Source organism: Scophthalmus maximus, chromosome 20, assembly GCF_022379125.1.
Source record: "Scophthalmus maximus strain ysfricsl-2021 chromosome 20, ASM2237912v1, whole genome shotgun sequence".
Lineage (NCBI taxonomy): Eukaryota > Metazoa > Chordata > Actinopteri > Pleuronectiformes > Scophthalmidae > Scophthalmus > Scophthalmus maximus.
The window spans coordinates 5,728,995-5,741,869 of record NC_061534.1 but is presented as its reverse complement, the minus strand read 5'-3'; the positions used below and the strand labels follow the sequence as shown (position 1 = coordinate 5,741,869).

The window sequence follows — 12,875 nt, the reverse complement described above, 5'->3', positions numbered from 1 at the left end:
GTGGTGTCATTTAAGTAAATACAATATAATTACATGTAGTCATCTGCAAAAAAAGACTGGAGATGAAGGAAAAATTTTGAATTCTTTTTTGCTCCAGTGCTTAAAACTTAGAGCAAATGTTTATTGTTGTATTGCAACAGGTTGCATTGTTCTGACATCCATCACTGAGAATTATTTATCCGAAAGTTTTGAGCATCTGATCTTCAGATCTGAATCTTTTCTTCCAGAAATGGACGAAACATCTTTCTTTATTTTAGCTGCCAAATATGGTCTTCAAACGGGAAAACGAAGTCTCCAGATGCTCGTTGCACAGACTGGTAGTTTGAAAAAAAAGGAGAAAAAATCCACCAGATCAACCGTCCTGTTTGCACATCATGGAGCTCAAAAAGACTCAAAGCCGACATGTGGAGCAGAAGCTGGCATGCACTTGATGTTTTTTTTCCCCTCCACATTAGACCCTGGTTTGAGATAATTAGTTAATTCTCTGTAGACTGTGTCCGGCAGGATCTGTCATTACAGCAAACTATTCCAGGCTTGATGGCACGAAGGATTTGAGTTCTTGTTATAGTCTTGTCACCACAGAAATTGTCCACGTGTCCTGTATTATTTCCCTCAGGGGTGCAGCAAGGGCACGTCCATCTGTTTCTCCATCTGACAAATGTCCAGTTTCAGGGATTTAGCTACAGTAAATAAGGAAGTTCATAGTTTTGTCTCATGTTGAAGAAGGGCCTGGCAGTGTTCAGTAACACATTAGTAACATTTCAGTTACTTTACTAGTAGCGTAAACCCGGAATTATAATTTAAAAATATATTATACATCACAGTTACTACTATTACTACCAGTGATGCTCCATAACCGACATTCCTTGGCCTCGACGGATGATTTAAAACAACTCTTCAGAATACAAGTGGCCTTAATCATTTTATTACGGTTATTTTTGTTCACTAAAACTTTTGTCATGAAAACTGACCGCTTTTCACATGACTCTACAGCTCTGTTTTTAAATAACCATGGCACAATGAGACGTATAGTCCCCCTCTTGTGACCGAAACCAGTGTACGACAACAGCCCTCCGACACGAGCGTGACCCGGTGGCTTTGTCGCGGTGAAGCCACAAATCAGAACATCTGGCCGCGTTGCGTTGAAAGGTCAATAAAGCATGGGTAGTCTTCTGTGGGTGTGTAGCAACGCTTTATTGTTTAGCGTCACGAGCAGAGGCCTTTCCAACCCAACTACACCAAGTGTGTGTGTGTGTGTGTGTGTGTGTGTGTGTGTGTGTTGGTGTGACGGCTGCTTCTGGTGGTGAGAGGTTATTTCATGGTTTTGATCGGTGTCCCAAACCAATTTGTTCTCGAGCGAACTTGACACGTTTGTCATTTTTCCAATGCCTCTGTTTCCTGCTGTTGTCAGTTAATATAATACTGTATAACAATAAAAAAAAATCATTGGTTCAGTGTGTGTGTGTGTGTTATTATGGAACCGGATTGTGTTTTTCCACTTTTGGGCTGATCACTGTTGAGTGAAACTGACAGGGGTTCTGCTTTCTGCTTCGTGCTCTTTAAAATCTGCAGCCATAAAAAAAAAAATAGTAGTATAACATATTCGTCAGCTTTCCATAAGCTCCAAATGCAATTGAGATGAACTCACTGATGTATCTGTCTTAATCTAGAATGTAATATTAAAATCTACTTTTAAATATGTTTGAAGATTACATTTTGTTGTCACTGAAGTGTAAAAAAAAATTGACTTGGCAATTTTGAACTCAATGAACATCAACTCTGAGCTGGGAGTTTTCTTTTTTTCCCAGCAATTTTTTCTTTCGTTGTGAAAACTGTACATATTTTGAGTTAACGATCCTGCTCGGTTTCGTGACACGTACAGTTTTTCCTTTGACTTTCCTCACGGTTAACAACTGAGCTTTTTTAAAGACAAACATAACTCTTAGACACAAACACACGAAGCGCGATCATTTAGGTGATTGTTTGGTGTTATTTGCGGGTCTTAACCTATAAGTAAACTGCATCTCCACCCAAATTTGGCAAATGTGACCGGAAAAGAAAAGACTCACCGGAAAGAAAAAAGATCCAGGGCTTCTCTTTATTGGCAGCACTGAGCAAGAGATTCGCTGTAGGTGAGGCAGAGAAACCAATTTATACACTCTCAATAGCCGGAAAGTAGAACAGAATGTAATACAACTCTGCAGAGCGGCTCGAGGAGCGCCTGTTTTCCCGAGTGTCTGGCTCTTATCCTCTCCACCTGCGCACACTCCGTGCACGCAATATACAGACGGGCAAGTAGGACTCACCAAATGAAGTAGACGTACACAGATTCTGGCATTGATGACTAATGTTAGAACCGTGCAGTAGTTTGAACTGTGCACGATCTACAGAATATCACCGGACATGTGTATTAATCCCACCTTTAAAAGACATGTCTGTATATTAACACCGATTGTCAACCACTTCAAAGACACCGTACACACTTTACAGCGTGAGGGTGTCTGTCCCGGCTTTGTTTTCTTTGTCAAAGAGCTCATACTCAAACATTTGAAATGAAAGAACGATAGACTGCAGAACATGATACCCCCCGGTCTCCTTGGCAACAGTGGCAGGGACTCCTCCACCGCATACAAACAAACAAATATGCATGTAGGCACACACACACATACACTGGCGTGCACGTGGTTCCACCCTCTTACAATCTGAGGTGTGAGATGTATGTGCGATGTAGGCCTCTTTACCTCCCACCCGACTAGACAAGCGCGTGAGTGGAGAGTTAAAGAGCATTTAAATCGCTGCATTTGTTTGTGTTAACAGAGCTGCAATTATCACAGCACAATTGAGTTTCATTAAATTGTTGTTACGTTACAAATGATCTCATGGGAAATGTGTATCTGTTTGTGTGCGTCTGTGTGTGTGTGTGTGTGTGTGTGTGTGTGTGTGTGTGTACATGCTGGGAAAATAATTGCTTTGAATTTTGCTTGTGTGTTTGCAGGTTGGTGTGCGCATTTCACATTTCATAGTGCCAGATATGCTGTGGCAGAATATGAACAGAAACAGAGAGATAAAATTGACTATGTATCCATCCATCCATCTATTAAATAGAAATTTTCGACAACATATAAAAAACAAATGTATATATAGTACAAACAGACATATCGATGTGTTAATGCCTTGATTTGAACTGATCTAATTCCAGCCATTGTTAAGCCTCACTTGATATAGCTGAATTTCTGGTTTGTTTTGCTGGCATTGTGACTTTTGCCGATGGTAATTCTGTCAGTCTGTCACTCAGATCCAGATGAAAAATATCTCGACAGCATACAGAAGGTCGCATGAGGATGTTCAATGAAAAATACAAGTTTTTGAATAGTAATAATGACGACTACGAGGGCGCTCGGAGAGCACATACCTCCGCCAAGGCTAAACGGCCTATCTCACCATGTCAAAGAAAGAAAAAATCCTGAATTCGCCCGTTTACCAGAATCTGCTCCAAGATTTAATGGGTTTTTCCATTCATATCCCACCCTTTTGCATAATTTCATGGAAATCTGTTGAGTGGATTTTTAGCAACACAGACAGACAGACAGACAGACAAACGGCAATGAAAGCATAACCTCCTTAACATCTGTAAGTAGAACAGTAGTAGGCAACATATTCACCCCCTTTTGCTCTGTTGGAGTTTATTCTGTCCAGTTCAGCTCCGTGTCAGTCAGATATGAAATGGACACGGTGAGCCGTGAAAATACGCCTCCCTGGACGCACATCACAGAGGAAAACCACAGCAACCTGTCAGAAATATGGCTCCTGTCCCTTTTTTTTCGCCCCTCTCCCCTTCTGCCTCTCTCCTCTTTTTGTGCTTCCTTAGAAATACATATTGAGCTAATATCTTCTCATTCCTAGGAGTCCGGCGTGTGAGTAAGCGGGTGAACAACGAGTAGGAGGGGAGACAGTGTCGTTGTCCAGTGATGATGATGTGCGTGTGTGTGTGTGTGTGTGTGTGTGTGTGTTCAACAGTGAAAGAGTGAAATTATATCGCTGATTACAATTTCGTCTGAGCGGCAGTAATCAGTGTGCTATTTGAAACTGGGTGTTGCAGTGAGAAGGCAAATCTGAAGCCAATTTGTGGCCCATTGTTGAGCTCAATAATTCCTTCAGCAGCTTGATGACATCTAATTATCTTTACTGTGTGTATAAGCAATGTTTTGTGTCCTAATCGCTGATGAATTACCTGGTGTGGGGGGGGGGGGGGGGGTTTCAGGGGGTCAGGGGCCCCTGAAGGCTTCCGTGAGCCTCAGATTAGTTGCTTCAGATTAGATCTTATCACATGAGGTATGAGAGTAAGCAGGATTTGATCTGCTTTCTCTTCTTCTCTCCTTCTTCACACAAAAACTGCATCTGTCACATTTCATATGTAGCATCAGGTGCAAAGCATGAACGACTTCAAATAGGCTGCCCTGAATTTACTTTCCATCATCCCCATTTGGTCAGTTCATTGGGTACAGCGGCCTGTGTCTCAGAGAGGGGTCACTTGAGTCAAGTCATCAATCCAAAGCGAATTATCACCTGGATCTGAAGGCCGGTTTTACTCGTTGGCACCAAAGTCCCATGGACCCTGTATGGAACCGCTTCAAGAACCAGTTCCCTGTTTGTGGAAAAGATCTACTGTATGTGGGTACTCGACCAACAAAGATGGCGGGATCGCTGCTCGATCGGTTCATGGTCTGCGTGTGAACGTAAAGTCCCATATAGACGGTATGTACACTCTTCAGTGCCACGTACAACAAGGCTATGGTGTATCAGGATTGTGTTATCTCCCTGCTTCTCCCGATAAAAAGGAACATGTTGATAGAAAAACACCCTGAACTTTCCCTTGTTTTGATTTCAGCTTTGGCTCAATGGTCAAGTACTTTGAAAAAAAGTGCAACATATTTTCAGAACCCAATGTTACGTATGTGTGGAAGAAGCTATGTTGGCACCGGCCAGAGCTGGAGCAGCTGTCAGGGTTTCTCAGCTCTTTTGGCTCTGGGGACCCACCAAACAAATCAAAAGCAGTCTCGCTGACCTGTGCTGTAACTGGTGTTAACTGGGAACTGAGATAACTCAAATCTCTCCTGCGCCAAGACTCAGTCTAGTAGAGAATGTTGGATTAAAAGTGAACCTATACCCGGACCAGGTGACATGACAAGCTGTAAATGGTGGCCTGTCTGCAGCGAGGGAAGGCCTGTCCAGCCTGTCAGGCGACGATAATGACCCTCGAGTGCGATAAGGCCCGACATCTGGGGCGAAGAGGCGGCGATGCAGCGTATGTCGCAATAGGTGCTTAAAGCTGATAAGACATCGAGGCCGCTGTGCTGATGAAAAGGCTCTCTGCTGCTCCTCAGAAGCAGATACTCAGTCTGAAGTGACTCCAGCCACTGTCAGTTCCTGTCGCACTCGTCGATTGAAAAAAAAAAAAATCTTCTCAGTTAGTATAGAGAGAATACAGAGCGATTGACAGCTTGTAGCGTCCAATCGGTGCACGGTCGCAGGTGTAGGTGGGCGCGCAGTGGACAAGCTCTCAGTGAGACCCAGCCCCGCCCCTACGTGCGGTTGCAAAAAAGCCAACATGGCGCATGAATTATTATTCATCTACGTCCTTTTTTTCTGACTGTTATTAGCCAAACAAAAACATGAGAAGCTGTCTGATCGGAATCAGATGTTATTGATGTGACAGAATGTGGTCCAGATGGACAATGACACAGAGCTCACGCGTTGACCTCCCTCCATCTGTTTGTAACCTTCTTGACCTCTCATTTCCTCAGGGTGTTGTCGGTGAAAACAATATGCTTACCTCATTTACCAGGTTAAATAGGGGCTGCGGGGTCACAACAGACTCACCTTCAACCCGAGATCTGCTGAATCTCTAGCGGCCCCAGAGTCGCTGTTCAGGAGCTGGCATCTGATCTTTCCATCCCTCCCTTCGCAGGGGAATAAGAAAAGAGAGTTTTTTCGCTTTCGGTGCTCACCAGAGCACGGCGTTATTATTGCATTACAAAGACAAACTAACAAGCTGATGGAATCTGGCAGACACAGCTGCTGCCAGTTGCAGCCTATTTATCCTATAAATATCACATGCTTTCAAGCTGTGATCCAGCAACTTATTCGAGGCACAAATATCACATTTTTGGCCCTGGGTAGACAAACAACAAGGATTCCAAACCAGTTTGCAAGCGGGCTACTATTTTTTCCGAAAAATGCAGACTTATCTGCGCGTGTGTGTGTGTGTGTGTGTGTGTCGACAGGGCCAGAGCATGGGTTGATAAGGACTCTCCTCTGCTGACTTCAATGCAGATGACCAGTGATGGCCACAGCATCACCTCAACAGTAGGTCCTACATTCCAACTTGTATCATACAAAAGGGAAAATTAACTAAAGCCGCTGTCAAATTTCCAAAACTTTCCATAAAAAAAAAAGAGATTGTCAACGCTGTTTTTGTTTGATTCATCCTTCGCTGCAGTCTGTTGGATGACTTGATTAACACAGGACAGCAACAGGAGCAGCAGCAGGAATTCCTGAGCCTCCTGGAGACGATAGTGCTCACCGTCTTCCTCTCCGTCATCATTGTCATGACGGTGTTCGGCAACCTGCTGGTCATCGTGGCGCTCTGCAAGGACAGACATCTACGGTGAGCTTGTGTGGCGGTCAGTCGTACTTTTGACAGTCGTAGTACCGGCGGGTGTGGTCGGGCGGGCTCGATGTTAGGTTTCAGTTCCTTGGAGGGGTTTTTCTTGTCAGTTGTTGAAATAATTTGTGAGTTTTCGCAAGGCCTGCACTGACAAAATGCTAACAGAGATGACAGTGAATTTACGAGCTAATCCCCCCAAAAAGTGTCAAAGCACACATATTATATATATTATAGTTTGTCCTGAAACACCCTCTCTGGTGTAGATTGGTATGTAGTGTAAAAATAATGTTGGGTTTCTCTGTAATAATGTGAGGTCTCGCTCGACCTTACTATGCAATTGAGATTCATGTAGTAAAACTTATAGTACACCGTGAACTCTAAATGATGATTGTATCAGCGACTTGAATGGCTTTATTTTCTCGATTCTGACCCGCCTCCCCACCTCCAAGGAAAAAGAAGACCAACTACTTCATCGTGTCGCTGGCGTTCACCGACTTGCTGGTCGCGCTGGTCGTGATGCCCTTCGCCGCGATCGAGTTGACCACGGGCCAGTGGCGGTACGGAGAGATCTTCTGCCTCGTTCGAACATCCCTGGACGTTCTGTTGACCACAGCGTCCATCCTGCACCTCTGCTGCATCGCACTGGACAGGTTTGTGTGTGTGTGTGTGTGTGTGTGTGTGTGTGTGTGTGTGAGAGAGAGAGAGCGAGATGAGGACAGGGATTTGAACCGTCTTTATGGGCTTTGATAAGTAAACATTTGCTCCAGAGATGAATGTCGGGCTCTGAGATGCATGCTCCAAACATACAAGTGCTCTCGGTAGAAAAAAAAACATTAATAAAAAAGAACAGAATGAAAACACAGTCCTGTGCCAATGAAAAAAACTGATGGGGGAGTTTATTTTTGTACCCCAGCATAAACAGAAACTGTTATCAGTTGAGCTAAAGCCCTCTAAGAAAAACCGAAGGAGCCCGTGGTTGTTATGAATTTCATTTTGGATAGGGGCACATACATGTGCTCGGCTTATCCAAAGAAATTCTGTCACACTTGACCAGTCGCGCTGAAAACATGATCGCGATCTGGTGCCGCATGAAGGCTCCATTTGTGACGCGTGATTATTTATTGTTTGGTTTGGTGTTGACATCTAATGGAGTATTGCTTCGAAATAAACTGTTCAATGCAGCGTGTGCACGTGCGTCCGTGTGTGTGTGTGTTATTCCAGGTACTACGCGATCTGCTGCCAGCCGCTGGTCTACAGACACAAGATGACCCCGGTGAGAGTGGCAGTAATGCTCAGCAGCTGCTGGCTCATCCCCACATTTATCTCCTTCTTACCCATCATGCAAAGCTGGAACGCCATCGGCATTGAGGACATCGTAAGTCCTCTGTAGCTATAGGATCAGAAGCCACGGAGGGGGAAAAGCAGTACAGTAAATGAGCTTAATAATAGCTGCTCGTGTTGTTATTATACAATTTAAAAAAGGCTATTTGAATCCTGCATGAACAAAATATACATATTTTCACAAAGCATCCCACTCAAGAGTTCATATACCTCCCCGAGACGCCCCAAAGAGAGAGATGTTCTTTCTGTCGGGGGGGGGGGGGCAAATGCAGCTGAAACCTATCCAACCTAATATTTCTCTTGTTTCTAATAACGTTTTCCAATCCCTCGAACAATGACACGGTAATGCAGCGATCACAAAACAATTCCAGTCCCCCGCGGAGGCTCTCTCGCTGCGAGCGGAGACGGCACTCCGACAGGCATTTGTCTGTGTTCTGGCGTGAGGTTATTTCAGAGCCGCCTCAAGAATGAGCCGCAGGACTCGCGGAGGCAGACGGGGATAGATGAATTCAGTCAGCCCCACTTAATGAAACACACGGCTCCTCTTCGCCGTCCTTCGGTCAGGCGGCATCCAAGCAATCGGCTCGAGGTGATATGTCACGGACAGAATTGCAAAGGAATTGACATTAGTAGCTGTGCGTCTACAAATTCAGGCCCGGTTTCCGTTTGTTATTTTTGTATGTTGTGAGCAATGTCACAAAACAAATGTAGAAAATGTTTTTCCGACGTTTTTCCCGAGAAAGGAATTGTTTAAAACGGAAACTTAGTTATACTTTTACTGCCCCATTTCACAAAATGACCAATTTATGACCACGCAGAGCTCACAGGGTAGTCCGTCAGTACCGAGGCGCACAGGCGGATGTGGAAAAAAAACAAAAATTCAACAAAATTCTCTCCCTGCAGGATATTCCGTTTAGTCTGTCCTGCTCATATTTTCAATTGAGGATATGTAAAGGCAGCCGGCCAGATAGACTAAAACTCTTTTTGCAGAAAAGGAAATCACAAGCATATAACCTCTTTCTTTAGCCTATCTCAGCAGCCTCTCCAAAGCTCAAAAACATTGCCTGCTAACTCTTTTGTATTTAAAACAAGTTTTTCTAATTAACACATTTGCATGTCTGTTTTATCCATACGCAAGCACAAAGGTAAAAAAAAAAATTTTTTCGGGCTAGTTGCTTCCTCTGCTTCCAAATTTTTTCCGTGCCATCAGATTACACACAAAGTCATTCGCTTCATTCCCTCGAGTTTAAATGGTTTAAATCAAGCGAAATATTTGCTTGACGCGACGTCACGAAGGGCCAATGAGTGTGGAGATTCTCCCAAAGTCACTGACGTCCGCGTCCGACGGGCGGATATTTGCAAGTTTCGTTTCCCCGCAGAGTAAACACAAATGAACCCGCGACTTGCGTGAGTAATTCATAAACGATGTCCTTTTTCTTCCATGTCCTGCGTCCGTCATCTTCTCCCCATCCAGATTGAGGAGAGGCGAGTCTTGACGGGCGGCTCCAACGACACGAGCTGTGTGTTCCTGGTCAACCAGCCGTACGCCCTGATCTGCTCTGCGGTGGCCTTCTACGTCCCGCTGGCGCTCATGGTCCTGGCCTACCAGCGCATCTACGTCACCGCCATGACCCACGCGCGGCAGATTGAGACGCTGCAGCGCGCCGGCTCCGCTCCCGTGCCGGCGACGGCCCCGGTCGCCAGCGGGAGGTCCTCCACCTCCTCGGATCCCTCGGAGCACTGCCGCCTCAGGACGGTGGTTTCCTCCTCTCCGGAGCACGCTCCCATGGCGAACAGCCGGATGCGCGTCGAGACCAAGGCGGCAAAGACGCTGGCAGTCATAATGGGTTGCTTCTGCCTCTGCTGGGCGCCGTTCTTCATCACCAACGTGGTGGACCCCTTCATTCACTACTCGGTGCCCTGGCAGCTGTGGACGGCCTGGCTGTGGCTCGGGTACATTAACTCAGGGCTGAACCCCTTCCTGTACGCCTTTCTGAACCGGGCGTTTCGGAGGGCGTTTCTGGTGATCCTCTGCTGCGGCGACGAGCGCTACGCGCGACAGGGGAGCTGCTCCTATAGACAAACCCCTAGGCCGTGCTCTGCCGCGTCGGTCAACGGCACATCTATGGCACTGAGGTAAACACACAGTTAAGTCACGACCACATTTGCACCGGTTTTCTGTGAATATTAGCTCCGTCTTTCATAAAACGCAATGAAGCCTGTGAGGTAGATGTTTTATTTTCTTCTCTTCCCTGTCATGGTTCAAGTTCCATTTGGGTTTGGCACATTTGATCCTGTGACTTAAACAGTATTATGCGATGTTGTGTTCCGACTACAACATATTTCTGACCAACAGCGGATCACTAATCATTTGTCACAACGAGGTCATTTCACTCGACCTTTGACAAGCGGCACTGTACTGTGATTCTGCCGTGACGTACGGTAAATGCACATGTGTGTGAGTAAAAATGTCCGGGAGAGTGTTTATATGTGTGTTGTCCTGCTGTCCCGGGTCCTGAGGTTAGATTACTGCCTTTTTCAAGACATTGGAAATAATAAAAATGTGCTGCTGATTCATTTTTCCTCTCTGTCATCCCTGCCCACTGTAGACTGGTGGTACATCAGTAAGAGAAAATGTGGGAAAACATGTCACGGTGGGGCCATCATCTTATATAAATGAAGCAATTATTTTTAATTTAGGCCATGTGCCATATCCTAAAGTGTAAATAATAGATGTGAACATGCTGCGCCTCCTCTAGAAATAATGTGCAGTGTCGAAGCAGTTGTGGCGCTCTGCAAATTTTAACTAGGAAGAAAAACTGAATTGCGCCGGACTTTTACCTTAAAAATTAATGACACATCAGTCACATCAGTTATTAAAATTTTAGTACTCAGGAAATATGATGTCAGATATGTTTGATAAATAAAATCCTGGCCGCAGTCGGCATTGTTGACATGCACATGCAGCATGTTTTTTGAAAAACATCTGGATTGTTTTTGAACTTTCTTTAACCACAGTAACAGGGAACAGCTGTGGCTGGAGGACGAATCGAGGGCAACACCAGATATGTAGTTCAGCAAATGCTGCCGCCCTTCAGAACCAGAGCAGTGACTTGAATCGAAAATTCCCGATCGTAATTTATTGAGGCCTCTGTTGTGTTCATAAATATTGCAATAACTTTCGGTGGTGGCGTGTAGTTTTCAAAGAGCTGCCAGTCCACCAGACGCTTTTAGCCAAGTTAGCGACGCGGCTCCGGCAATGTCAGTCCGTTGGTCCAGACCTAAATATGTCAACAACCGTGAGCTATAATAAAATGTGGTGCAGACACGATGAATACCTTTGGCTTATCAGTTTGCAAAAAAATATTGACATTCCCATTAGCCTAAACTGTGCACTATACTGCCTATTTGCAAATGTTATCATGACAGCACACTGGCCTTACATGTTGAACATTACATTGATCGCAGGGACTTTTCCAATGTTTATGATTGGTGTAATCCCCGACTCACAACTTTATGACCTTGCGGTCAAAGCCGTGAATCACCACGAGTCATTTTTCCATCCAATGCGGAGTTGTTGTCCTGAGCCTGGCGTCACCTGTGGTGTTGGAAGAGCAAAGGAAGTTCTGGAGGAACACATTGACAATTTCCACAAATGTTTCTGTTCCAGTAAATCGGCATCTTTAATTGAATTGATAATGTGCAGCACTGCGTAACAGTCCGACAGTCTTTTCTTTGTTAAAGTGGAGTTGGAGGTGATTTAGCTGATGTCTGTGTTTTGCGCTCTCAGTTCCTTCGAGCGCGGAGGATGACGGAGGAGGGGACCCGCTTGTGTCTGCACTGTTTAACTTTAACACAAGCACTTCACCTCCGGATAGAAACAAAGGCGATCACACACACACACACACACACACACACACACACACACGATGGATACGCACAGCTGACACTTTATTTCGTACAGAATATGCACGAGCACGAGTGAGACTGTCGTGTGACAACGTTCATGGTCGTGTTCAGGAGACACTCCGTGTGTTGCATGTGCAGAAACACACTTACACTAGACATATATATACAAACACACACTTTTATGCTAAATGTGCATCTGCCTGTTCTTTTTTAGTAGCTGTCACTTCTTCTGTCATTTTTGTGTGGTGCTGTGTGTGTGTGTGTGTGTGTGTGTGTGTGGGTGTGTGTGTGTGTTAGTGTGTGTGTGTATGTGTGTGTGTGTGTGTGTGTGTGCGTGTGTGTGTGTGTGTGTGTGAGTGTGTGAGTGTGTGTGTGTGTATGTGTGTGTGTGTGTGTGTGTGCGTGTGTGTGTGTGTGTGTGTGTGAGTGTGTGTGTGTGTATGTGTGTGTGTGTGTGTGTGTGCGTGTGTGTGTGTGTGTGTGTGAGTGTGAGTGTGAGTGTGTGTCTGTGAGTGTGTGTGTATTTGTGTGTGTGTGTGGGAAGTTGGTCCGCTCCAGTCATTGTGGTTTCAGTGATGTGTGTATAGTCTGTGTGCATTTTCGGGGCTTCCTGTCTCTGTGTGTAGGAAACAGAAAGACAAACAGTGTTAACTCCAATCTGATGTCCTGTCTTGAAATCTGTCGGACAGAAAACAGATTCAGACAATCAGATTACAACTGGCAGGACACTGCAAAGTGAAATGACTGGAGGAATTCTGTCCAAATTGTTCCGTCGGAGCGCTCGAGGCATAGAGGCGAGGTCCGCGGGCAGATGGTGTGTGTGTGTGTGTGTGTGTGTGTGTGTGTGTGTGTGTGTGTGTGTGTGTGTTTGTTTGTGTGTGTGGGGGTGTTTTCTCTTTATCTTTTTTTTTTTTTACAAACAAAGAAGATACAAACAAGTTTCTTCTGTCAGTCTTTA

At 45.1% G+C, this 12,875-nt stretch overlaps 1 protein-coding gene across 1 annotated transcript in view; it reads left to right on the top strand.

The window, feature by feature from the left end:
* Positions 1-12,875, top strand: part of si:dkey-247m21.3 (5-hydroxytryptamine receptor 4) — a 31,900-nt gene that overhangs the window by 4,931 nt on the left and 14,094 nt on the right. Inside the window, exons 2-6 of the mRNA XM_035609062.2 lie at positions 6,285-6,366; positions 6,500-6,667; positions 7,117-7,317; positions 7,889-8,042; positions 9,483-10,144. Coding sequence (XP_035464955.1) covers positions 6,344-6,366; positions 6,500-6,667; positions 7,117-7,317; positions 7,889-8,042; positions 9,483-10,144 — 1,208 coding nt within the window. The 5' untranslated portion in view covers positions 6,285-6,343. The remainder of the gene's footprint in view (positions 1-6,284; positions 6,367-6,499; positions 6,668-7,116; positions 7,318-7,888; positions 8,043-9,482; positions 10,145-12,875) is intronic.